Raw genomic sequence first — 25,408 nt, forward strand, 5'->3', positions numbered from 1 at the left:
CTGCAACATGACCTCCCAACTCCTATACTCAATGCTCCGACCATTAAAGGAAAGTATACCAAATGCCTTCTTCACTATCCTATCTACCTGCGACCCTACTTTTGAGGATCTATGAACCTGCATTCAAGGTCTGTTTGTTCCCTAGGACCTGACTATTAAGTGTATAAGTCCTGCTAAGATTTACTTTCCCAAAATGCAGCACTTCGCATTTATCTAAATAAATCTCCATCTGCCAATTCTCAGCCCATTGGCCCATCTGATCAAGATCCTGTTGTAATCTGAAGTAACTGTCTTCACTGGCCACTACAACTCCAATTTTAGTGTCATCTGCAAACTTACTAAATATACCTCCTATGCTCACATCCAAATCATTTATATAAATAACGAAACGTAGTGGAACTAGCACCGATCCTTGTGGCACTCCACTGGTCATAGGCGTCCAGTCTGAAAAACAACCCTCAACCGCCACCCCCTATCTTCGACCTTTGAGCCAGTTCTGTATCCAAATGGCTAGTTCTTCCTGTATTCCACGAGATGTAATCTTGCTAACCAGTCTCCCATGGGGAACTTTGTCGAACGACTTACTGAAGTCCATATAGATCACGTCCACCACTCTGCCCTTATCAATCCTCTTTGTTACTTCTTCAAAAAACTCAATCAAGTTTGTGAAACATGTTTTCCCATGCACAAAGACATGCTGATTATCCCTAATCAGTCCTTGCCTTTCCAAATACATGTAAATCCTGTTCCTCAGGATTCCCTCCACCAACTTGCCCACCACTGATGTCAGGCTCACCGATCTATAGTTCCCTAGCTTGTCCTTACCACCCTTCTTAAACAGTAGCACCACGTTAGCCAACCTCCAGTCTTCCAGCATCTCACCTGTGACTATCGATAATACAAATATCTCAGTAAGATGCCCAGCAATCACTTCCCTAGGTTCCCACAGAGTTCTAGGGTACACCCGATCAGGTCCTGGAGATTTATCCACTTTTATGTGTTTCACGATGTCCAGCACTTCCTCCTCTGTAAAATGGACATTTTTCAAGCTGTCACCATCTATTTCCCTACATTCTATATCTTCCGTGTGCTTTTCCACAGTAAACACTGATGCAAAATACTCGTTTAGTATCGCCCCCATCTCTTGCAGGCTCCACACAAAAGCCGCCATGCTGTTCTTTGAGGGGCAATATTCTCTCTCTAGTTATCCTTCTGTCCTTAATGTATTTGTAAAAACCCTTTGGATTTTCCTTAATTCTATTTGCCAAAACTATTTCATGACCCCTTTTTGCCCTTCTGATTTCCCCTTTAAGTATACTCCTACTGCCTTTATATTCTTCTAAGGATTCATTCAATCTAACCTGTCCATACCTGACATATGCTTCCTTCTTTCTCTTACCGAAACCCTCAATTTCTTGGGATGCATGGGATCCTCATACACTGACTGAAGGGTCCCAAGGCGTTACAATGATGATTCTGGACAGATTTCCATTCTTAAAACAGAGACCCCTGCACATCCAAAGCTGCAAACACACTCCAACCCCTCTCTTCACCCTGCTCTGGATTTTGCCCTGACTCTTGTCTCCTCCTTTTTCTTAACCGACCTCTCGACTTTGGCTTTTTTGGATAATGTTAAATCGGTCCAACTAGTCAACATGTTGGGTGACAGCGGAGTCAAAAGTCTGCTGTATGTTAACACTCGGAACAGCCAGAATTGACTGCTCATCAACCTCCAATCACAGGTTCCCTCCCTTCACCCAAGTTGTTTCTCCAACCATAGATTTTGTCTTTGAAGGATCATTAAAATCTAAGAAATAGTAGCAAGAGTAGGCCATCCAGTCTTTAAAACTTGCCCTGCCATTATATAAGGTCATGGCTGATCTTCCCCAGGTCTCAACTCCTCCTTCATGCCACTAGATTTTTGAAATATCAAGGAATTGAGCGCTATCTACTTCATCTTTAGATCTAACTTCCACAAGTCTCTGGGATAGAGAATTCTAGACATTCACTCCCCTCTATGGGAAGAAATTCCTTTGCCTCTCAGCTTTAAAACCAGTGTTCCCTTATTCTGTAACTACTTCCCCTAGTTTGTGATTCTCCCAGACGTGGAAACATCTCACCATCTATCCTGTAAAATCTTGCATGTTTCAATAAGATATTTCCTCATTTTCTAAATTCTAATGAATGAAAGCTTAGCCTGTTTAACCACTCTTGATAAGGCAACCCTTTCATCAGGGAGAAAGTGAGGACTGCAGATGCTGGCGATCAGAGTCGAGAGTGTGGTACTGGTAAAGCACAGCAGGTCAGGCAGCATCTGAGGAGGAGAATCGATGTTTCGGGCAGGAACCCTTCAGGAAAGTTTGATGAAGGGCTCTTGCCTGAAACATCGATTCTCTTGCTCCTCAGATGTTGCATGACCTACTGTGCTTTTCCAGCACCACACACTCTCAATCCTTTCATCAACCTAGTGAACCTCTTTTGAACTGGACCTAATGTTAATACATTCCTTAATAAATACAAGAAATGCAAGAGCAGATAGATGGTTAGAGAAGAAACCTGTGATTGGATAAGTTGGAACAGTCAGTATTGTAGAGACAGAATCTGTGATTGGAGGAGCAGCTCTATCTTCCGTGTTCATATTCCAGTCACAGCTCTCCAGTCAGTTCCCACTCCCAACAACTGTCAATTTCACTGACAGTTAACATTCTTTTTAAACAAAATCTGATATTTTTCAAAGCACACTGGAAAACAATGAAGCTATCTGAAGGTTGGAAACAACCTCTTTTGCTCATATCAACTGTCAGTTCTAAATTCTTTTTGAAGTTAGTCTTTCAAGGGGTTACCCAGTCAAGAAGTCCAAAATCTGAAAACACCATTTGTCCAGAATTAGGTTAGGCAGATCCAGTTACTCAACTATTCGGGCACTGCAACAAATCTACAAAGCATGGGCTCACCTGATCTTTGGACTAAAGTTCAGAAAATGGTGGCTGATGAGGGGACATGGTTACTGTGTAGTGAGGGAAACATATCGCAAGGTTACAATGCCACTCAATTTCTCTTGCTGCCTACTTCTTTATCTTGTTCTGCCCCATTTTTTCAGTTTCCCTCATGATTTCTTCTTTGTCTCTCTGTCAGTTGGCTCATTCTCCCTATGTCTTTCCTTTCTATAAGTTTATTTCACAATTTCTCTTCCTATCTTGGTTTCTTTCTCATTATCTCTCTCTCTGACTCTCTCTGAGCCTCTCTTCTTTTCTCTCTCTCTCTCTCAAAATCTCTACAAACATCCCCACCTCTTCTTTTGCAGTAGGTTTCTTATCAGACTCAAGCGTTTGCAAGGTAGAGTTTGCAATTTAAAATCTTTATCTTAGAATCTGAGAAATGTGCAGCAAAATGTAACATGGTACACGTACAATTTTGGATAAGTTGGAGATCATAAAGAAACTAGATAAGAATACTTTACTAAAAAATCTTTGTGAGCCCTATTGTGTGTCTATCCCTACACCTCTATGAAATCAAGAAATGGCATGAATACTTGGGAGATGGTTTTTAGTTGAGCAAATAAATTTTATTACTGCTTTCTGATGTTTCATCACTGTTATATGTTTCAAACAAGCATTAATATCCACAGTGTTTTCCAATTTGTATGCTTGTTGTTAGACTTTCTAACATCATTTTATAATCCAGAAAATTTCAAATTCCACAAGAATGCTTGTTTCGAAGCATTCCAGCTTGGAGTGGTTATTCTGTATTAGCAAATACACTGCCATTTCTTTGCCCACTGCCAGACAGCGACATACGTTATTTTGACATAGGAAAGACTTGGAGGTGCCAGTGTTGGACAAAGTTAAAAATCACACAACACCAGGTTATAGTCCAACAGGTTAATTTAGAAGCACTAGCTTTCAAAGTGCTGCTTCTTCCTCGCGTGTTTGCGGAGAAGTTATTCTCCACAAGAAGCAGCACTTTGAAAGCTAGTGCTTTCAAATACACCTGTTGGACTATAATCTGGTGTTGTGTGATTTTTGACATAGGAAAGGAATGAATGAATTTTTTGTACAAATATACTTACATTTTTCTTATCAAGTATTATATATTTATTTAACGGCTGATTTAGACAGCAGTGGCTTAAGCAATACTCTTCCAGATCTTTTGATCACAATGGCACTGAGAATGTTACGTAAGACAGGTTGTCAATCTGCTATTAGCCCATCAGCCATCTAAATGGGCTTCGAGTTTGCAACTTTTGAATTCAAATGAAAAAAAAAATCCAATGACATCTAATCAAAAAGAAACTACATAAATATACAAATATACATTTAATTTGAAGTTCATACCTTGTAGTGGGTCTCTAGTCTCAATGCCAAATGCCACTGTTCCAGGACCATATCTGCTTCCATCGGATTCCCAAGGTGCTAATACTTTATCACCTGAGACCACAGAATGCCTCATGGCCTCATTGTACAGAATTATATCATGCAATGCAGTCTTCTGCACAGAGACTTGGCACTTTTCAGTTGGATCTTTCATAGGTTTGTCAAACTCAACCAGGAACAATCCTTTCCCTACCTGGCAACAAAAGGAGGAATATATTTTGCAGTACCTCTTTTTCATTTCCTCTTTATAATGTACACTTTGGGTCTGATTTTTACTCTGTGTAAGTGGATGGTCTTGAACGGGCTAATACCTTGTCCTTTGTTGTAGCGAGCCTGCAGTGTATGTACTGTAAAGTATACCTATGCAAATAGAGTGTAACTACAACAGTACTGTGTATGTATATTTAGTGTGTGTGGATATATACATATATTTATCTTGGAAAATATCTCAAAGGCATTTATCAAACAAAATTTGACCCTGAACCATATAACATAGAAAACAGAACATAAAACATTACAGCGCAGTACAGGCCCTTTGGTCTTCGATGTTGTGAAACCAATCTAAAGTCCATCTAACCTACACTATTCCAAAATCATCCATATGTTTATTCAATGATCATTTAAATGCCCTTAATGATTGCGAGTCACTACCATTGCAGGCAAGGCATTCCATGCCCTTACTACTCTCTGAGTAAAGAACTTACCTCTGACATCTGTTACCCCTCAATTTAAAGCTCTGTCCCCTCGTGCTAGCCATCACCATCTGAGGAAAAACGCTCTCACTGTTTTACCCTATCTAATCCTGTGATCATCTTGCCTCTATTAAGTCACCTCTTAATCTTCTTCTCTCTAGTGAAAACAGCCTCAAGTCCCTCAGCCTTTCCTCATAAAACCTTCCCTCCATAACAGGCAACATCCTTGTAAATCTCCTGTACACCCTTTCCAATGCTTCCACATCCTTCTTATAATGCGCAAACCAGAACTGTATGCAATACTCCAAATGTGGCCGCACCCAGAGTTTTGTACAGCTGCAATATGACCTCGTGGCTCCAAAACTCAATCCCTCTACCAATAAAAGCTAACATACTGTATGCCTTCTTAACAACCCTATCAACCTGGGTGGCAACTTTCAGGGATCTATGCACATGGACACTAAGATCTCTCTGCTCATCCACACTACCAAGAATCTTACCATTAGCCCAGTACTCTGTGGTCCTGTTACTCCTTCCAAAGTGAATCACCTCACACTTTTCCACATTAATCTCCATTTGCCACCTCTCAGCCCAGCTCTGCAGCTTATCTATTTCCCTCTGTAACCTACAAAATCCTTCCGCACTATCCACAACTCCACCAACCTCAGTGTCATCCGCAAATTTACTAACCCATCTTTCTATGCCCTCATCCAGGTCATTTATAAAAATGACAAACAGCAGTGGCCTCAAAAAAGATCCTTGTGGTACACCACTAGTAACTGAACTCCAGGATGAACATTTCCCGTCAACCATCACCCTCTGTCTTCTTACAGCTAGCCAATTTCTGATCCAAACCACTAAATCACCCTCAATCTCATGCCTCTGTATTTTCTGCAATAGCCTACTGTGGGGAACCTTATCAAACGCTTTACTGAAATCCATATACACTACTTCAACTGTTTTACCCTTATCCACCTATTTGGTTACCTTCTCAAGTAACTCAATAAGGTTTGTGATGCACAACCTACCCTTCACAAAACCATGTTGATTATCCTTAATCAAATTATTCCTTTCTAGGATGATTATAAATCCTATCTCTTATAATCCTTTCCAAACTTTTACCCACAACCAAAGTAAGGCTCACTGGTCTATAATTACCAGTGTGGTCCCATCCTCCCCTTCTTGAAGAAGGGGGCAATGTTTGCTATCCTCCAGTCTTCTGGCACTATTCCTGTTGACATAAGGAGGTATTGAGGTAGATGATCAAAAGCTTGTTCATAGAGTTAGGATTTAAGCAGTGCCTTAAAAGAGGAGAGAGGCAAAGAGGTGAAGAGATGTAGACCAAGTATTGCAGAGCTTAGGAAGTTGACAACTGAAGGCATAGCCACCAATGTTAGAACAGCTAAAACTGGAGATAAACAAGAGGTCAGTGTTGGGGAACTGCAAATACATCAGTAGAAGTAGATCTAGAGAAGATTATAGAGGTAAGGAGGAGTTAAGTCCTGGAGGGATTTGAAAACAAAGATGACACCTCTAAATTTAAAGCATTGCTTAATCATAAATTAATTCAGGTTAGAAGTTGAGGAATAATAGATAAACTGGTTTACTGTGGATGAGTACATTAGTATACTCCACCATGAAGTAACTTGAAAAGTCCAAGATTTCTACATAACTTCCTTTGTTCTACAAATGTTGTCTCCTTCTCACACAAAGCCACTCAAGTGCTATGGTAACTTGGATCAGAAAGATACAAGTGACAATGATAGCTACTTCAACCAATAAGCATGTAAAACATACCCAAACCCTCCTCCCCAGAAAAAACATCCTTCCCTCAGTTATTATACTATTCACTTGAGACTATCAGTGCCAACAGCTTCACTGAAGCCGTGCTCTTGTAGTATCACCTGAGCAGGGAATTCTGACATGAAGGAAGTTACACTTCAACCCATTCCTCTTCTCAGTCAACATTCACACAAATGTTTTTCTGCAAGAGTCACTGATTGACAGTCAGGATCATTTGTTTTCTGATCCTCTTTGTTCAGGGCTGCTAGAGTGATAACAGTATAGGAGAAAGTGAGGACTGCATATGCTGGAGTGCTAGAGTTGAAAAATGTGGTGCTGGAAAAACACAGCAGGCCAGGCAGCATCTGAGGAGCAGGAGAATTGACGTTTCGGACATAAGCCCTTTTTCAGGAATGAGGCTAGTGTGCCAAGCGGGCTCCTCCACTTCCCGCACCTCTGTCCTTGAACCCCGTCCCTCCAATCGCCACCAGGACAGAACCCCAGTGGTCCTCACCTTCCACCCCACCAACCTCCGGATACATTGTATCATCCTCCGTCATTTCCGCCACCTCCAGACAGACTCCACCACCAGAGATTTATTTCCCTCTCCACCCCTACCAGCATTCAGGAGAGACCACTCCCTCTGCGACTCCCTCGTCAGGCCCATACCCCCCACCAACCCAACCTTCACTCTCGGCACCTTCCCCTTCAACCGCAAGAAGTGCAAAACTTGCATCCACACCTCCCCCCCCTCCAAGGCCCCAATAGATCTTTCTGTGTCCGTAGCAAATTCACCTGCACCTCCACTCACACCACTTACTGTATCCGCTGCACCCGATGTGGTCTCCTTTACATTGGGGAGACAGGCCGCCTACTTGCGGAACGTTTCAGGGAACACCTCTGGGACACCTGCACCAACCAACCCAACCCCTCCATGGCTGAACACTTTAACTCCCCCTCCCACTCCGCCAATAACATGCAGGTCCTTGGCCTCCTCCATCACCAGACCCTGGCCACACGACTCCTGGAGGAAGAGCACCTCATCTTCTGCCGAGGAACCCTCCAACCACACGGGATGAATGTAGATTTCTCCAGCGTCTTCATTTCCCCTCCCCCCACCTTATCTCAGTCCCAACCCTTGGATTCAACTCCGCCCTCTTGACCTGCAATCTTCTTCCTGACCTCTCCACCCCCACCCCTTCTCCGGCCTATCACCCTCACCCTCACCTCCTTCCACCTATCGTATTCCAGCGCCCCTCCCCCAAATTCCCTCCCCCCTACCTTTTATCTCAGCCCGCTTGGCACACCAGTCTCATTCCTGAAGAAGGGCTTATGCCCGAAACATCGATTCTCCTGCTCCTCGGATGCTGCCTGGCCTGCTGTGTTTTTCCAGCACCACATTTTTCAATTCTAATAACAGTATAGACCAATACCTTATGGCCTCATTGTATATCATAGTGCAGACTGATGCATCATGACCTCACTGCAGAATTCACTAGCTAAGAAAAGCCAACTCAGCAATTTATTTGAATGCTGAAACATTTTTGATAGATATAACCAATAAATAAGCAATACTTCCTGCTGCACATACTGTATACATTTCCCATAACAGAACTATCTTATTTATTATACTTGCATCAATATTGTTGCAATTACTTTCATTTCATAATTACATTTTATTGAAAAATATTCATTTACAAAATTGGTCTTATCTAACCATGGTATACAGGTAGTGATGCTGGGTTTAATACTGTCCCTGCTTGAATCCGAATAGTACATGAAAGTAAAAAAGGACAGCCATTGATTCACTTTTCACTCTCCTCCACAGAATAACCATCCTTCCTAAACATGCACACAGCTTTGTACAGCTCAATCATTTTCACTAAAGAGCACAATCAATTACTGCCATGTGCTTCACCAAAACCAGTGCCATATTTTCCAGAGATCACACTCAAATGTTGAAATCAGTATGGGTTTGGAAGTGGTACAATAGTGGTAATATCATAGGACTAGCAATCCCATGAATCCCACCATAACAGATGGTGAAATTTGAATTCAATAAAATCTGGAATAAAGAACTGACCTAATGACAACCATGTAGATTGTTGTAAAAAGAAAAACCCATTTGGTTCACTAAGGCCCTTTAAGGGAGGTAATCTGCTGTCCTTACCTGGTCTGGCCTACTTGTGACTCCAAACCCACAACAATGTGGTTGACTCTTAACTGCCCTCTCGACAAATAGAGATGGGCAATAAATGCTGGCTTAGTCAACAATGCCCGTGAACAAGTAAAAGCTGATACCAAACAAATTGGGATGGTTTGGGTGGTTATTTTTAAATTGGTATAATTTAAAATATATAGTTGAACAAATAGCTTTGCACATAATGTGACAAATTAAAATAAACCTTACTCCCACGTCAATAAATAATGCAATTTACCTCCACTTCTTGTTTGATTGTGCCACGGTAATAGAATCCATCAGATTCTCGCCTTGCTAGAACAGAGGCTCCAAGGATTAATTGACTTGATGCAAGAGGTCTGGCCCATGGATCAATATATTTGCAGATACTATTGAGAAAATTGTTAGTGCACTATCCTATATTAATTTTGATAAATGCAAACAGTGTTTAAATTTTGCTTTGTGGAAAGCAGGAAGCATTAATTAATTGCATTATGTAAACAGCTTTTTTAAGGTAATAATACATAGAATCATAGAATCCCTGCAGTGCAGATAGAGGCCATTTGGCCCATTGCGTCCATGCAAACTGTCCGAACAGCATCCCACCCTATCAATGTAATCCCATATTTATCATAGTTACCCACCTCGCCTGCACAATCCTAGACACTATGGGACAATTTAGCATGGTCAATTGACCTATCCTGCACATCTTTGGACTGTGGGAGGAAACCAGGGCACCAGGAAGAAACCCATGCTGACATAGGTAACTCCACACAGATAGTTGCCCAAGGCCAAATACAAATAAGAACATGAGCACAATGAGGAGGACATCTGGTGCAATTTAGAATGAGGGAAGGGATTATAATTTATGATAACAAAAATGGGGAATCAATGGGAGAATGTATTGAGATTCATTAGTTCCAATTTGAAAGTCAACACTCTCATCAAACCTTCTAATTATTTAATAATAGGATTTATCACAGAATCATGTGACATCATCAAACACCTTATAATTGCAGGCTTATTTAGAATTTCAGTGAAGCAGAAAACAATTGTGCTTCGAATAGTTAAATAAGTTCAACTATATATTTAGTCTTCATGATGAATAAAAGAATGAACTATACAAGTCTGAATTCAGGAGAGGCCATATTGGACTCAAAATGTTCCTCTTCCCATAGATCAGCCAGGACTGATGAGCTTCTCCAGCATTTGCTGTATTGTTTCAGATCTCCAGCATCCACAATAATTTGGTTTATTTAGTTAAGTCTACTCAACCTGAAAACAATTTCCCCAAACAATGTCTCTAGCTAACAAAGCATGCTTAACAGCTGAGTCTTAATATTAAAACTCACACTTGAAAGTTACATTTTAGCTCAAAAGTTTTCCCTTGAGGCTTTCCTGTCTTGTAAATGAACTGTTTCAATATTGATATTAGATTGAACTCTCCAACTAATTGCTTTACCTGTAAGACAGTTCACAAAACAGATTATAGATTGGTATCTATAAAGATGTAGATAAATATAACATTATAGACACAAATTCATACTATCATTTTTAGAAAACAGCCAATTATTTGATTACATAACTTATTCAGTTTGGAGTATATTTTAATAGTATGTGCCAGAAATTGTTAACTGCTTTAAAACAAACATGTTTATGTATTGAATTTGATATGCAGCATTGCAAGATATGTGCAAAATTGAATGAAAGAAATTAATACTTTAGTCAGTTCTTAAAAAAAACTAGAGGCATTCATAATTTTTGAAGAAAAAACAGCAAGACTAACCAAGTAGTCACCTGAGGGTTGCACACACAGACTGAATGTGTTTGAAAGGCTTTTAAATCAGAACCTGTTACCCATGAGCCAGGGTGAGGGTTGTTATCCAGTGTTCTTTTCACAGTGCAATACTTTAGGTCAGAGTACAAGGGCCCAGAGGTTGTGAGGTCTGCTGGATAAATAGGAATCACCTAGGTAACAATAAACAAATAATTAGATTCTTCAAAAATACAAAGCATTTTCATGCTGATATTTAGCACACTTTCCCAGAAAGTGGACTAAATCAAAGTAACTTGTTTGGTTTGCGGTTGTGCAAAGTGGTTTGTTTATTTCTCCTCACACATATGTACACATGCTCCTGGTGAAAGAGAATAATCATAGACTCAAAGTGCCAAAGTTGAATACTCATTAGTACCCTTTTACGAAGGGTCATTGGTCTTGAAACAGATGCTGCCAGACCTGCTGAGTTTCTACAGTGCTGTCCTGTTTTTGGCTATTTCAAGCCCTTTCACTTTTTTTTGGTATTCATTTAACCTATTCAGTTTGCTTCTAATAGCTACTTTTCATTAAAAACATCCACAAGAAAGAATAGATTAACTATTGTGTCATGATGTTTCTGTGATGAGTTTTTGCCTTTCTGAAGACAAATGATTTATAGTGCTCGTGCATCATTTTCTTTCAGTGTTGCACATTTGCTCTCCATAAGTTACCTGTTTGATATCTCCAGAGGTGTTGAGTCTAATGAGGTGAGCACTGCCTTGGGTAAGTCCACCAATTCTCTGCAGAATCTCTCGACATTCACTGTCTATCCATTTATCTGATAAATAGAAAATGTGCACTGGACGCCCATGTGATATTTCAGGTACCACGTGAAAAACATCCTTTAATGGATTGTCAGGTAAGCCATTTGTCACGAGGTAAATGGCATTACATATTGGATCATGAAATGCAGCAGTTAACGCACCAAGGAGATTCCTGCCCTGTGTACAGTGAAGGGATTGAACCCACTGTATTGCATTGTAGACCGTCTGAGAAGAGCATGCTACTAGACGGTCACACCATTTGGTTACCTGTGTGAAAACAGGAAATGTTTATCAGTGACAATATATTTCAGAACAACAATTAGTAAATGAATGATTGGCATTTTATCCAAACTGCAATTATTATGCTAATTTTGCAAAAAGAATATATAGTTAATTTTTAGGGTGGGCTCAAGCCATTTATACCATATGTAGTAATAACACTGCTGTAACCATTGATAATAATAAGGCTGCATTAACCACACATTGATGTAAGGCTACACAATGTACAAAAAGGCAGAAAGTATGAGCAGGAGAAGACCAGATGCCTCAATGAGCCTCCCATTCAATATGATTGCAGTTGATCTTGGGCTTTTGCTCCACTTTCTCAACTACCCCCATACCTTGTGCTTTCCTAAGAGACCAAAAATCTGTCTTTACAAATCTTAAGTGCATTCAAAAATGAAGCATGAACAACCCTCTAGGGTAGGGAATTCCAAAGATTCACAACATTTTGAGTGAAGTATTTTCTCCTCATCTTGATCTTAAATGATTGTCACCTTATCGTGAGACTCTGCTGCCAAGTTTTATATTCACTAACAAACCAAAACCATGTCATGGCACCTACCCTTCAGCATTCTGTATGACTCAGTAAGATTCCCTCGCATTCTTCTAAACGCCACAGAAAAAGTTCTAATTATGCATGTGTCATCATTGGATAACCCTATCATCTCAAGAAATTTAGTGAACTTTCACGGTACCATCCCCAATGTAAGCATATCTTTTCTTAAAAATAAAGATTGAAACTGCATAAAGAATACCAGTTGAGGTCATACCAAAATCCTACATAAACGACTGCAAGTTTTTTTTAATTCTGGTGTTCCAATCAACTTACAACAAAGGTTAATGTACAATTTGTCTTCCTACATGCTAACTCTAAATGTTCCTTGTAAGAGCAAATCCATATCTCTCTGAACCTCAGGATTTACAAGATTAACACCTTTTAAAAATGTGTTTTTCTATTCCTACAAGTGAAGTAAATAACGTCTGCCATACTGTTACCCATTCATTTAAACTGTCAGTTCCTTTCTGAAGACTCAGCGTTCTCCCCTTGTTTATTTTATCCACACTTTTCCTTTTTATATACTCATTAAAGCTCTTAAAACCAGCTTTTAAATTTCTGACTATTCATCTACATTTTTCTTTTTTTTTTGTTTTTTTTTATCTACTTTTGGTGGCCATTTTCTGGTTACTAAAATATACACAATCCTCCATTTTTCTTTACACTATAAACTTTTTCTTTTATTCTAATCGCAATCTTAACTTCCTGCATAATGGATGAGTTGTTTTGTTTTACAGTGGAATGTATTTTGTTGAACATTTTAAAGTGTTCCTTTAAACGTTTGCCATTGCTTATTTACTGCCATAACTTTAAGTGTACTTAGAGTCATAGAGATGTAAGCACGGAAACAGACCCTGCGGTCCAACCAGATATCCCAACCCAATCTAGACCCACCTGCCAGCACCCAACCCATATTCCTCCAAACCCTTCCTATTCATATACCCATCCAAATGCCTTTTAAATATTGCAATTGTACTAGCCCCCACCACTTCCTCTGGCAGTTCATTCCATACACTGTCTGTCGAGAGAAAGTGAGGGCTGCAGATGCTGGAGATCAGAGCTGAAAATGTGTTGCTGGAAAAGCGCAGCAGGTCAGACAGCATCCAAGGAACAGGAGAATCGATGTTTCGGGCATAAGCCCTTCTTCAGGAATGAGGAAAGTGTGTCCAGCAGACTAAGATAAAAGGTAGGGAGGAGGGACTTGGGGGAGGGGCTTTGGAAATGCGATAGGTGGAGGGAGGTCAAGGTGAGGGTGATAGGCCGGAGTGGGGTGGGGACGGAGAGGTCAGGAAGATGATTGCAGATTAGGAAGGCGGTGCTGAGTTCGAGGGATTTGACTGAGACAAGGTGGGGGGAGGGGAAATGAGGAAACTGGAGAAATCCGAGTTCATCCCTTGTGGTTGGAGGGTTCCCAGGCAGAAGATGAGGCGCTCTTCCTCCAACCGTCGTGTTGCCATGGTCTGGCGATGCAGGAGTCCAAGGACCTGCATGTCCTTGGTGGAGTGGGAGGGGGAGTTAAAGTGTTGGGCTACAGGGTGGTTGGGTTGGTTGGTCCGGGTGTCCCAGAGGTGTTCTCTGAAACATTCCACAAGTAGGCGGCCTGTCTCCCCAATATAGAGGAGGCCACATCAGGTGCAGCGGATGCAATAGATGATGTGTGTGGAGGTGCAGGTGAATTTGTGGCGGATATGGAAGTGTCCCTTGGGGCCTTGGAGGGAAGTAAGGAGGGAGGTGTGGGCGCAAGTTTTGCATTTCTTGCGGTTGCAGGGGAAGGTGCCGGGAGTGGAGGTTGGGTTGGTGGGGGGTGTGGACCTGACGAGGGAGTCACGGAGCGAATGGTCTTTTCGGAATGCTGATAGGGGAGGGGAGGGAAATATATCACTGGTGGTGGGGTCCGTTTGGAGGTGGTGGAAATGGCGGCGGATGATACGTTGTACATGGAGGTTGGTGAGGTTGGTGGGGTGGATTGGTGAGGACCAGTGGGGTTCTGTCCTGGTGGCGGTTGAAGGAGCGGGGCTCAAGGGCGGAGGAGCGGGAAGTGGAAGAGATGCGGTGGAGGGCATCGTCGACTACGTCTGGTGGGAAATTGCGGTCCTTGAAGAAGGAGGCCATCTGGGTTGTAGGGTTTTGGAACTGGTCCTCCTGGGAGCAGATGCGGCAGAGACGAAGGAATTGGGAATATGGGATGGCGTTTTTACAGGGGGCAGGGTGGGAGGAGGTGTAGTCTAGGTAGCTGTGGGAGTCGGTCGGTTTATAGTAAATGTCCGTGTCGATTTGGTCACCCGAGATAGAAATGGAAAGGTCTAGGAAGGGGAGGGAGGAGTCTGAGACGGTCCAGGTGAATTTGAGGTCGGGGTGGAAGGTGTTGGTAAAGTGGATGAACTGTTCAACCTCCTCGTGGGAGCACGAGGCAGCGCCGATAGAGTCATCGATGTAGCGGAGGAAAAGGTGGGGGGTGGTGCCAGTGTAGCTGCGGAAGATGGACTGTTCCACATATCCTACGAAAAGGCAGGCATAGCTGGGGCCCATGCGGGTGCCCATGGCTACTCCTTTGGTTTGGAGGAAGTGGGAGGATTGGAAAGAGAAGTTGTTCAGGGTGAGGACCAGTTCAGTCAGTCGAAGGAGGGTGCCCACTACTACCACCCTCTGTGTGAAAAGGTTGCCCCTTAGGTCTCTTTTATACCTTTCCCCTCTCACCCTAAACCTATGCCCTCTAGTTCTGGACACACCCACCACAGAGAAAAGACTTTCTTTATTTATCCTATCCATGCCCCTCGTAATTTTGTAAACCTCTATAAGGTCACCCCTCAGCCCCCGATGCTGCAGGGAAAACAGCCCCAGCCTGTTCAGCCTCTCCCTATAGCTGAGAATTCTGGGTAATCCAAGATGGAGGATGGGAAAAATTTCTGGCTGTAACAGCTGCTCCTTTTTTGAGGTATTTTAGGTGCTGGAGGTGATTTCCTCGAATTCCAGGAGCAGCAATTATTGTTTCATATGCTGTTGCATTGTTTTGGAGCTTTGGGAAAAAAAAAGTCAAAACATCAGCAGTTTTAAAAGGGAGAAGAACAGACATACTTAAGAGGGAAACCAGGAGGAAGCACATGGTGTGATCATTGCAGGAGAGAGAGAGAGAGAGAGAGAGAGAGAGAGAACATGCACAGTTACTGCCAGGTGGGACTAGATTGGGTTTGGGATATCTGGTCAGCATGGACAAGTTGGACCAAAGGGTCTGTTTCCATGCTGTACATCTCTATGACTCTATGAAATACTCCAACCCTGGCAACATCCTTGTAAATCTCTTTTGGACCCTTTCAGGTTTCACAACATCTTTCCAATAGGAAGGAGACCAGAATTGCACGCAATATTCCGACAGTGGTCTAACCAATGTCCTGTACAGCCACAACATGACCTCCCAACTCCTGTACTGAATACTCTGACCAATAAAGGAAAGCATACCAAACGCCTTCTTCACTATCCTATCTACCTGTGACTCCACTTTCAAGGAGCTACGAACCTGCACTCCAAGGTCTCTTTGTTCAGCAACACTCCCGAGGACCTTATCATTAAGTATATAAGTCCTGCTAAGATTTGCTTTCCCAAAATGCAGCACCTCACATTTATCTGAATTAAACTCCATCTGCCACTTCTCAGCCCACTGGACCATCTGATCAAGATCCTGTTGTAATCTGAGGTAACCTTCTTCACTGTCCACTACTCCTCCAATTTTGGTGTCATCTGCAAACTTACTAACTGTACCTCTTAAGCTCACATCCAAATAATTTATATAATTGATGAAACATAATGGACCCAGCACCGATCCTTGTGGCACTCCACTGATCACAGGCCTCCAGTCTGAAAAACAACCTTTCACCACCACCCTCTGTCTTCTGCCTTTGCACCAGTTCTGTATCCAAATGGCTAGTTCTCCCTGTATTCCATGAGATCTAATCTTGCTAACCAGTCTCCCATGGGGAACTTGTCAAACGCCTTACTGTAGTCCATACACATCACATCTACCTCTCTGCCCTCATCAATCCTCTTTGTAACTTCTTCAAAAAAACCAGAATAAAGTTTGTGAGACATGATTTCCCACGCACAAAGCCATGTTGACTATCCCTAATCAGTCCTTGCTTTTCCAAATACATGCACATTCTGTCCCTCAGGATTCCCTCCAAAAACTTGCCCACCAGCAACGTCAGGCTCACGGGTCTATAGTTCCCTGGCTTGTCCTTACCACCTTACCACCTTTCTTAAACTGTGGCACCACGTTAGCCAATCTCCAGTCTTCTGGCACCTCACCTGTGACTATCGATGATACAAATATATCAGCAAAAGGCCCAGCAAACCCTTCCCTGGCTTCCCACAGAGTTCTAGGGTACATCTGGTCAGGTCCTGGGGATTTATCCACCTTTATGCATTTCAAGACATCCAGCACTTCCACCTCTGCAATATGTACGTTTTTCAAGATGTCACCATCTATTTCCCTACAGTCTATATCTTCCATATCCTTTTCCCCAGTAAATACTGAGGCAAAATACTTGTTTAGTATCTCCCCCATTTTCTGCGGCTTCACACAAAGACCGCCTTGCTGATCTTTGAGGAGCCCTATTCTCTCTCTAGTTACCATTTTGTCCTTGATGTATTTGTAAAAATCCCTTGACTTCTTAATTCTATTTGCCAAAGCTATCTCATGTCCCCTTTTTGCCCTCCTGGTTTCCCTCTTAAGTATACTCCTACTGCCTTTATATCCTTCTAAGGATTTATTCGATCTATCCTGTCTATACCTGATATATGCTTCCTTCTTTTTCTCAACCAAACACTCAATTTCTTTAGTCATCCAGCATTACCTATACCCACCAGCCTTTCCTTTCACCCTATCAAGAATATACTTTGCAAAGTTAAAATCCCCTACCGTAACCATCCTATTATTCTTACAGATAGCTGAGATCTCATTATAAATTTGTTTCTCAATTTCCTGCTGACTATTAGGGTGTCTATAATACAAGGTAAAAACAGTGACTGCAGATGCTGGAAACCAGATTCTGGATCAGTGGTGCTGGAAGAGCACAGCAATTCAGGCAGCATCTGACGAGCAGCAAAATCGACGTTTCGGGCAAAAGCCCTTCATCAGGAATATAATACAATACAATCCCAATCAGGAGATCATCACTTTCTTATTTTTCAGTTCCACCCAAATAACTTCCCTGGATGTATTTCTGGGAATATCCTCCCTCAGAATAGCTGTAATGCTATCCCTTATCAAAAACTCCACTCCCCCTCCTCTCTTGCCTCCCTTTCTATCCCTGTTGTAGCATTAGTATCCTGGAACATTAAGCTGCCAGTCCTGTCCATCCCTGAGCCATGTTTCTGTAATTACTATGATATCCCAGCCCCATGTTCCTAACCAAGTCCTGAGTTCATCTGCCTTCCCTGTTTGGCCCCTTGCATTGAAATAAACGCAGTTTAATTTATTAGTCCTACCTTGTCCCTGCCTGCCCTGACTGTTTGACTTGCTTCTTTTCTCATCTGTAACAGTCTCAGATTGATCTCTTTCCTCACTATTTCCCTGGATCCCACCCTCCCACCTTACTAGCTTAAATCCTCCTGAGAAGCTCTAGCAAATCTCCCTGCCAGTAAATTAGTCCATTTCCAATTTGGATGCAATCCATCCTTTTTGTAAAGGTCACTTCTACCCCAAAAGAGACTCCAATGATCCAAAAATGTGAATTTCTTCTCCCATACACCAGCTCCTTAGCCATGCATTCATCTGCTCTATCCTCCTATTCCTGCCCTCTCTAGCTCGTAGCACCGGGAGTAATCCAGATATTACTACTCTCAAGGACCTCCTTTTTAAATTCCTGCCTAACTCTCTGTAAACTCCCTTCAGAATCTCAACCTATTCCCTTCCTATGTCATTGGTTCCAATGTGGACAATGACCTCTTTCTGGCCCCTCTCTCCCTTGAGAACATTTTGCACCCTTTCTAAAACATCCTTGATCCTGGCACCAGGGAAGTAATACACCATTCTGATTTTTCACTGCTGGCCACAGAAACGTCTGTCTGTACCTCAGACGAGAGAGTCCCCTAACACAATCAATGTCTTGGAACCTGACATACCCCTTGTTGCAGTAGAGCCAGTCTCAATACCAGAAACTTGGCTGTTCGTGCTATGTTCCCCTGTGAATCGATCACCCCCTACATTTTCCAAAACAGCATACTTGTTTGAAATGGGAATAGCCACAGAAGACTCCTGCAATAACTGCCTACCTCTCTTACCTTTCCTGGAGTGAATCCATCTATGTGACTGTATCTGAGACTATTCCCCCCTTCCAATAACTGCCATCCATCACATACCGTTGCTATTGCAAATTCCTCATTACCTCTAACTGTCTCTCCAATCAATCCATTCGATCTGATAGGACTCGCAATTAACAGCATTTATTGCAGATATAATCCACAGTAACCCGTAAACTCTCCTTAAACTCCCACAGCTGACAAGAAGCGCATATCACCCTACTAAAGGTTATTCAATCAACCTTAGCCCGTTCTCCTCTTATACAATTGTTTAAGTTTGAGATCTTGTTTCTGATTGGAATATGTCATTGAAGATCTTAATATGAAACTCAGTGGTTTTGTGATCACCATTTTGCAATGGATCTTTCACTAATGCATTCCCAATTAATCCTGCCTCCTTACACAGTACTAGATCTAAGATAGTTTTATCCCTAGTCAGTTACACGAAGTACCTCTAAGAGAAACGATTATCAAAACATCTTATAAACTCAACTTTTAGACTATCCTCACCAATGAGATTGCCTCAATCTTGATGAAGATTAAAGTCGCCCATAATAATTACATAGCCTTTTGTTACAGGCTCCAATAATTCCCTCTTTAATGCTCCTCCCGGTGACAATTACATAACTAAGTTACATTTGGTAACTTTTAAGCTAAGTTTCTTTTTGCTAGCATCAATTCTTCTTAGTATTGTTCTATTTCCAGCTGATGTTAATACTGAGCAAGTCAGATATCATCGAGAAATTGAATCTGTACATCCTATTTTTTTAACTGTGGAGGTCGGTTAAATACAAAGGATAAAATGCTTATTAAATAAGTAAAAAATGAACAACGTTGCACAAGTCAAAACATACGGTTTGAAAAATTGAATTACCCACTTCAGAAAAGGATTCAAAGTTACACTACCCTTTTTGTCCATCTAATATATTTAGTCACCCTAACCTCAGTGAATGGTTCCTACTATCTCAACATTAAAACTGTACAGAGGTTGGTACAGCTGCAGCTGATTTCCATTAGCAAATTTCTGTGCAATGATGCTTTTTTTCCTTGATCTGGTGTATCTCCCTGAGACACTTAGAGCAACTGCAAACTAAACTCATTTTTATATTATTGTCAGAACAACTACATGGGTTCCCAAAATCCAGTGTCCAGCAGTCCTTCACTCTTTGGGATACAAAATACTGACTGACTGTCTTTCTAGAATGTTCCACCTTTCTCTACGTATCATTGCACCCCTGCTACTAAGGAACAGCATAGGTTTCTTTACTTTGCCTCCTTAATCCAATGAACTGTTCACCTCAGTCTTAAATCTCATCAAAATACATGTGAATTAAAGGCCTCCAAGCAACCTTAAGCTCCCTAAATGAAACTCTCATGTTTTCCCTTTCTTCACACACAAAATACAAAATATATTTTAAAGTTATACATTGTTCTTAACTGTACAAGCAGATTATACCTTATTTGAAAATTCCACGATGTTAAAGCGCCTGTAGCTTGAGCTGCAAGCCATAGCCAGAAGCGTTTCCACAAGGTGATATTTGACTGCACTGAGGTGGGCTTGCATACTTTCCGAAGTGTCAATAATAAAGGTGACATTTGTATCCCGTATATCTCCGAACAACGTGGGAAATCCCCGGAACTGCAGGAAGGGGTAAACCACAGGCATAGTCGCGGTTCCCAGAGATCGGTGTACCTTCCCCAAAAATACAAACAAACTCGGGTCAGCAGAAGGCTGCGTTAACTTCACGGCGCTTGGAACGTGTCCGGCCGGGAGACATCTAAAGGTTCAAAGAGGCTGCTTTTGCCTCATTTCATGTTCGCCTCAATAGACCAGGGCTCGTGAGATTGCTATGTATTTGTAAGACAAACTTTACCAAGGTTAGATCATTGGAGAAGCGTGAAACACAACTGCTAACTTAGTGATTGAAAGCTGTGTTCCATTAAACCTTTTTAATTTAGAAATCAAAACTTGCACGGGGCTGTGTTGTCCATTGGAAGTGGCCGGGTCTGTATCCACAGATCAGTACTCACCGGGATCTTCTGGCTCGCTGCTACTAGTCCCGCACGTCCCCGGTTTCCAAACCGGACTGTTTGTATTCTCTGGCCAGTTGCTAGGTTCCTTGACAGACTGGGTTGCTCGATTCCAAACGGGGTTGCTAGGTTCCCTAACACTGTTGTTATGACGCGTCCACACTCAAGTTTTTTTCCATATGGAAGTTGTTCTGTCGCAGTTACACACTAAGAGCTTCCAGAACTCGCTGCTCAGCTGACCAACAGTAAAACAAAAACATAGGATTTAGTGTTTATCGTTGGATTTACCATGATAGCAGCTTGGAAACAAGTCACCATCATTCAGCTGGACTGCCCAAGAAGATTCTCATATGTATTTTTATATATTGACAAGCACACACTGCCCCCTGTGTAGTTTGTGCAGAATTGATCGTAGCTGCATCAGCATAGAGTACGAATTGGCAACTTGTTTCTGTCTTCAGTTGTAATTAAATTTCCAATTCTGACCAAGGATTCACAACTGCTACCTTTATTTGTGATATGGTATATACTGTGTATGTGCGCCATGGACACAGTTACCAGGTATAAAGCAAAGACTCTGTGTTCTCGTCTGGATTCTTCAGGTCTTGATACACGTTCTGGCCAGACTTCTGTAATGTTTAATTTATGTTTATTGTCTTGTGCTCACGACAATAACACGGGGGAGCTGTACAGGGTCCACCTTCTCACTGCAACACTAACACATGACCACTGGGTTCACGGTGATCTCACTACCTACCTCAGACACCTATCTACATAGTCATTAAACTCTTATCACTACATCTACCTACTCTAACTAAAAACACTTTGCTCATATTATTGGCTGAGACATTTTAAAGGCTTTGCATTAAAACAAAAACATTGTCAACACTGCCATTTTGCCCAAAAGTTTTTTTTTCCCACACATTCAAATATCATGGCTGTTTCACAATTGTCCATGAACTGGTCACGAAATATGGTATAGGAGCAGAAAGAGATGAAGCCTGACCGAGGAACATGCTTCCAGCAGCTGGCGCTAAAGAACACGAGTACTAATATTATACCAAAGCTCATAGCACTGAAATGACAGGCGGCTTGAGGACCGCGGCACCAGGATGAAGATAGGCGGGTACTTATGTAGCGGTCAGAAGACATTAAAAAAATCCTTTTTTTAAAAAAAACTATACTTTGCGTTTAAGTTTTACAATGAACATGGTGGACTAAAATGTGACATCCACAGACCACGTGTTACAATTGGACGACGCTACTGGAAAGTTCGTATCAGTAATAAGTAATTTGGAGCTTACATCAGCATTAGGAAATGATACACCCTCATTGCATGCACTTTGCAGTCAACAAACACCAAAAAACGAGCAGATGAGTTGCTTCCTCCCAGCTAGTTCTGAAACTCCTTATGCCTGAAGCAATACAGCTCAACTTTGATTTCATACAAATGAACAATCAGAAGTCAAAATATGACTCAATCAGGGTCAGTCACATCAGGAACAACTCCACCAGACCACCACCACGACAAGCATTGGAAAATGTTTCTGTTAATATTAATCTGCAAAGAACCTACATCCTGCATACCACAGCCTGAACTAAGCCTGCCTCAAGTTTCAGTCTCTTCAAAACATTTGCTTCTTGAGGAAATCCTATGTTCTCCTGAAAAATAAACCAACTTCATATTGCTACACCTTCATCACAAGTTAAACAGCATTTTTCAAGTTCAGCAAAGGACCTTCACGGACACTGACTTTCTGGACTTGTTTATGTGTGTATATGTGTGTGTGTGTATATGTGTGTGTGTGTGTTGTGATAATAATCACCTAGGTTTAAAGCATGAAGAAAACATACTTCTATTTTAAAACCTAAAGATATCTCTGAGACATTTAAACATTGGACTCTTGGGGGAAACATGTCACAGTCAAGATTAGGGTGGTGATGGAAAAGCACAGCAGGTCAGGCAGCATCTGAGGAGCAGGAAAATTGACATTTCGGGCAGGAGCCCTTCATCAGGAATCAAACACATCACAGACTATTTCAAAAGGAAAAATGCGCAAGAATGATTGTTATCACCTCTGCTTAATCACGGAATAAGAGAAAAATAATATCATTCAATCCACCTTTCCCTCTTGTGAACAGTCAAGATACCTTCTATTAAAGAGATCTGATAATGAAAGACAACTGAATGGTAAATATATGCTCTTGAAGAGGAGCTGAGGAGTATCACCATTTGATTGTAATAGCAGACCAAAACTGGATGAGACCTGCGAGCCCTATTTTCAAGACCAGGATGAAGCAATAAGTAAATGTCAGGAAGACTGCAGAGTGCATTTTCACTTTTTCAAATAACATTCTCATGTGTCATTACTTACCTCAAAAGCTCATCTATGTATTCATTAAAACCAAGATACTGTGGATACTGGAAATCTTAAATAAAAATGAGAAACTGCTAGAGAAACTTAGTAGGTCTGGCATCAAATTTGGGTCTGAAATTACTGTTCTCCAGAACTGCAATTCATTAAAACTGATCATTACAACTATCACTCCATGAACAACTATCACTCCATGTCTAGTTGAGCAATTTACGTGTGAAGGTAAATTATGCAGGAACCTACATGATGCATTTCTTCTTCCTAATTTGGCTATTTGTCTTCCACTAGTATTTAAATTTTCCCTTCCTTGGCATATTTGATCTTTGGGCAAATTTGTTGTGACCCCTCTCCCCATGCTTGTCTAAATTACCTCATCTCTGTTGACTGGATTTCCCACGTCTTCCCATCTTGATTGCCAAAACCCTTTTTCTCTCGACAATGATCCACAACTTCTTGGTGTCCTGGTCTTAACCCATAACCCAACCTTTGGCTGAATTCTCCCAACCCCAGCAAACCCCAGCTGAATTGTGCTCCCATCCCCTGCCGGAGCACACACATTAAGTGAGATCCCAGACAGAGAGGCAATCCATTAACCAATACTTTTCTTCCTCCTCTCATGTCCTGCTCCTCCCCATCTTGTTCCATTTTCTCTGATCCTCATTCCCATGTTGCTCCTTCCTATCTCTCCTCCTCTCTTTTTCTTTTCCACTTCTATATCACTTCCAATTTTGCTTAACCCTGTCATCTCACCCACTCTTTTCACCTTTCCCAATTGCTGCAATGTACTTATACCTTGTACACATGAATACTGTTCTGGGTCTTGACTCCCTGGATACAATTTAATGCTTTCAGAGGTGACATTGAAGGTGGGGCCATTTAAAGGTGTGCACTAAGGACCCCACAAACTTTTCACATCCATGTAACTAGATCTGGTGTAAGATTGCTGGTCTTTTTCTCTCTGTCTCTCTGCCTCATTGGACACTAATTGAGGTCAACAGTTAATATTCACTTGAGGACCTTATCATGCCAACCCTGGTATTCAACCATTGGAGGCTGGGCAGTGATCCAGCTCCTGTGAGGTATCCAAGGAGCAGGAGAATCGACGTTTCGGGCATAAGCCCTTCTTCAGGAATGAGGAAGGTGTGCCAAGCAGGCTAAGATAAAAGGTAGGGAGGAGGGACTTGGGGAGGGGCATTGGGAATGCGATAAGTGGAAGGAAGTTTAGGTGAGGGTGAAAGGCTGGAGAGGGGGTGGGCGCGGAGAGGTCGGGAAGAAGATTGCAGGTCAAGAAGGCGGTGCTGAGTCCGAGGTTTGGGACTGAGATAAGGTGGGGGGAGAGGAAATGAGGAAGCTGGAGAAATCCGCATTCATCCCTTGTGGTTGGAGGGTTCCTAGGCGGAAGATGAGGCACTCTTCCTCCAGGCGTCATGTTGCCATGGTCTGGCGATGGAGGAGGCCAAGGACCTGCATGTCCTTGGCGGAGTGGGAGGGGGAGTTAAAGTGTTCAGCCATGGGGCGGTTGGGTTGGTTGGTGCGGGTGTCCCAGAGGTGTTCTCTGAAACATTCCGCAAGTAGGCGGCCTGTCTCCCCAATGTAGAGGAGGCCACATCGGGTGCAGCGGATGCAGTAAATGATGTGTGTGGAGGTGCAGGTGAATTTGTGACGGATATGGAAGGATCCCTTGGGGTCTTGGAGGGAAGTGAGAGGGGAGGTGTGGGCGCAAGTTTTGCATTTCTTGCGGTTGCAGGGGAAGGTGCCGGGAGTGGAGGTTGGGTTGGTGGGGGGTGTGGATCTGACGAGGGAGTCGCAGAGGGAGTGGTCTTTCCAGAACGCTGATAGGGGTGGGGAGGGAAATATATCCTTAGTGGTGGGGTCTGTTTGGAAGTGGCGGAAATGACGAAGGACGATACGATGTAACTGGAGGTTGGTGGAGTGGAAGGTGAGGATCAGTGGAGTTCTGTCCTGGTGGCGATTGGAGGGGCGGAGTCTGGAGGTTGGTGGGGTGGTAGGTGAGGACGAGTGGGGTTCTGTCCTGGTGGCGATTGGAGGGGCAGGATCTGGAGGTTGGTGGGGTGGTAGGTGAGGACCAGTGAGGTTCTGTCCTGGTGGCGATTGGAGGGACAAGGCTGGAGGTTGGTGGGTGGTAGGTGGGGACCAGTGTGGTTCTGTCCCGGTGGCGAGTCCCAACCCTCGGACTCAAGGCCATCTTCTTGACCTGCAATCTTCTTCCTGACCTCTCCGCCCCCACCCCCTCTCCGGCCTAT

The 25,408-nt window shown here is 42.5% G+C and overlaps 1 protein-coding gene across 2 annotated transcripts in view; it reads right to left on the minus strand.

The window, feature by feature from the left end:
- The window catches only part of LOC122557802 (uncharacterized), a 40,955-nt gene extending 20,233 nt beyond the window's left edge, over nt 1-20,722 (minus strand). Inside the window, exons 1-6 of one of the 2 annotated variants that reach the window (XM_087996552.1) lie at nt 20,195-20,722; nt 11,514-11,873; nt 10,824-10,994; nt 10,379-10,488; nt 9,286-9,415; nt 4,335-4,566 (exon numbers count right to left, since the gene is read on the minus strand). In XM_087996552.1, coding sequence (XP_087852678.1) covers nt 4,335-4,566; nt 9,286-9,415; nt 10,379-10,488; nt 10,824-10,994; nt 11,514-11,873; nt 20,195-20,404 — 1,213 coding nt within the window. In that variant the 5' untranslated portion in view covers nt 20,405-20,722. Of the gene's footprint in view, nt 1-4,334; nt 4,567-9,285; nt 9,416-10,378; nt 10,489-10,812; nt 10,995-11,513; nt 11,874-20,194 lie in introns of both variants that reach the window. The other variant, XM_043705854.2, reaches the window with a different exon arrangement.
- Nucleotides 20,723-25,408: the final 4,686 nt, after the last annotated feature.

Source organism: Chiloscyllium plagiosum, unplaced genomic scaffold, assembly GCF_037043375.1.
Source record: "Chiloscyllium plagiosum isolate Xiang-an unplaced genomic scaffold, Cpla_swu_hap1 HiC_scaffold_18, whole genome shotgun sequence".
Taxonomy (NCBI): domain Eukaryota; kingdom Metazoa; phylum Chordata; class Chondrichthyes; order Orectolobiformes; family Hemiscylliidae; genus Chiloscyllium; species Chiloscyllium plagiosum.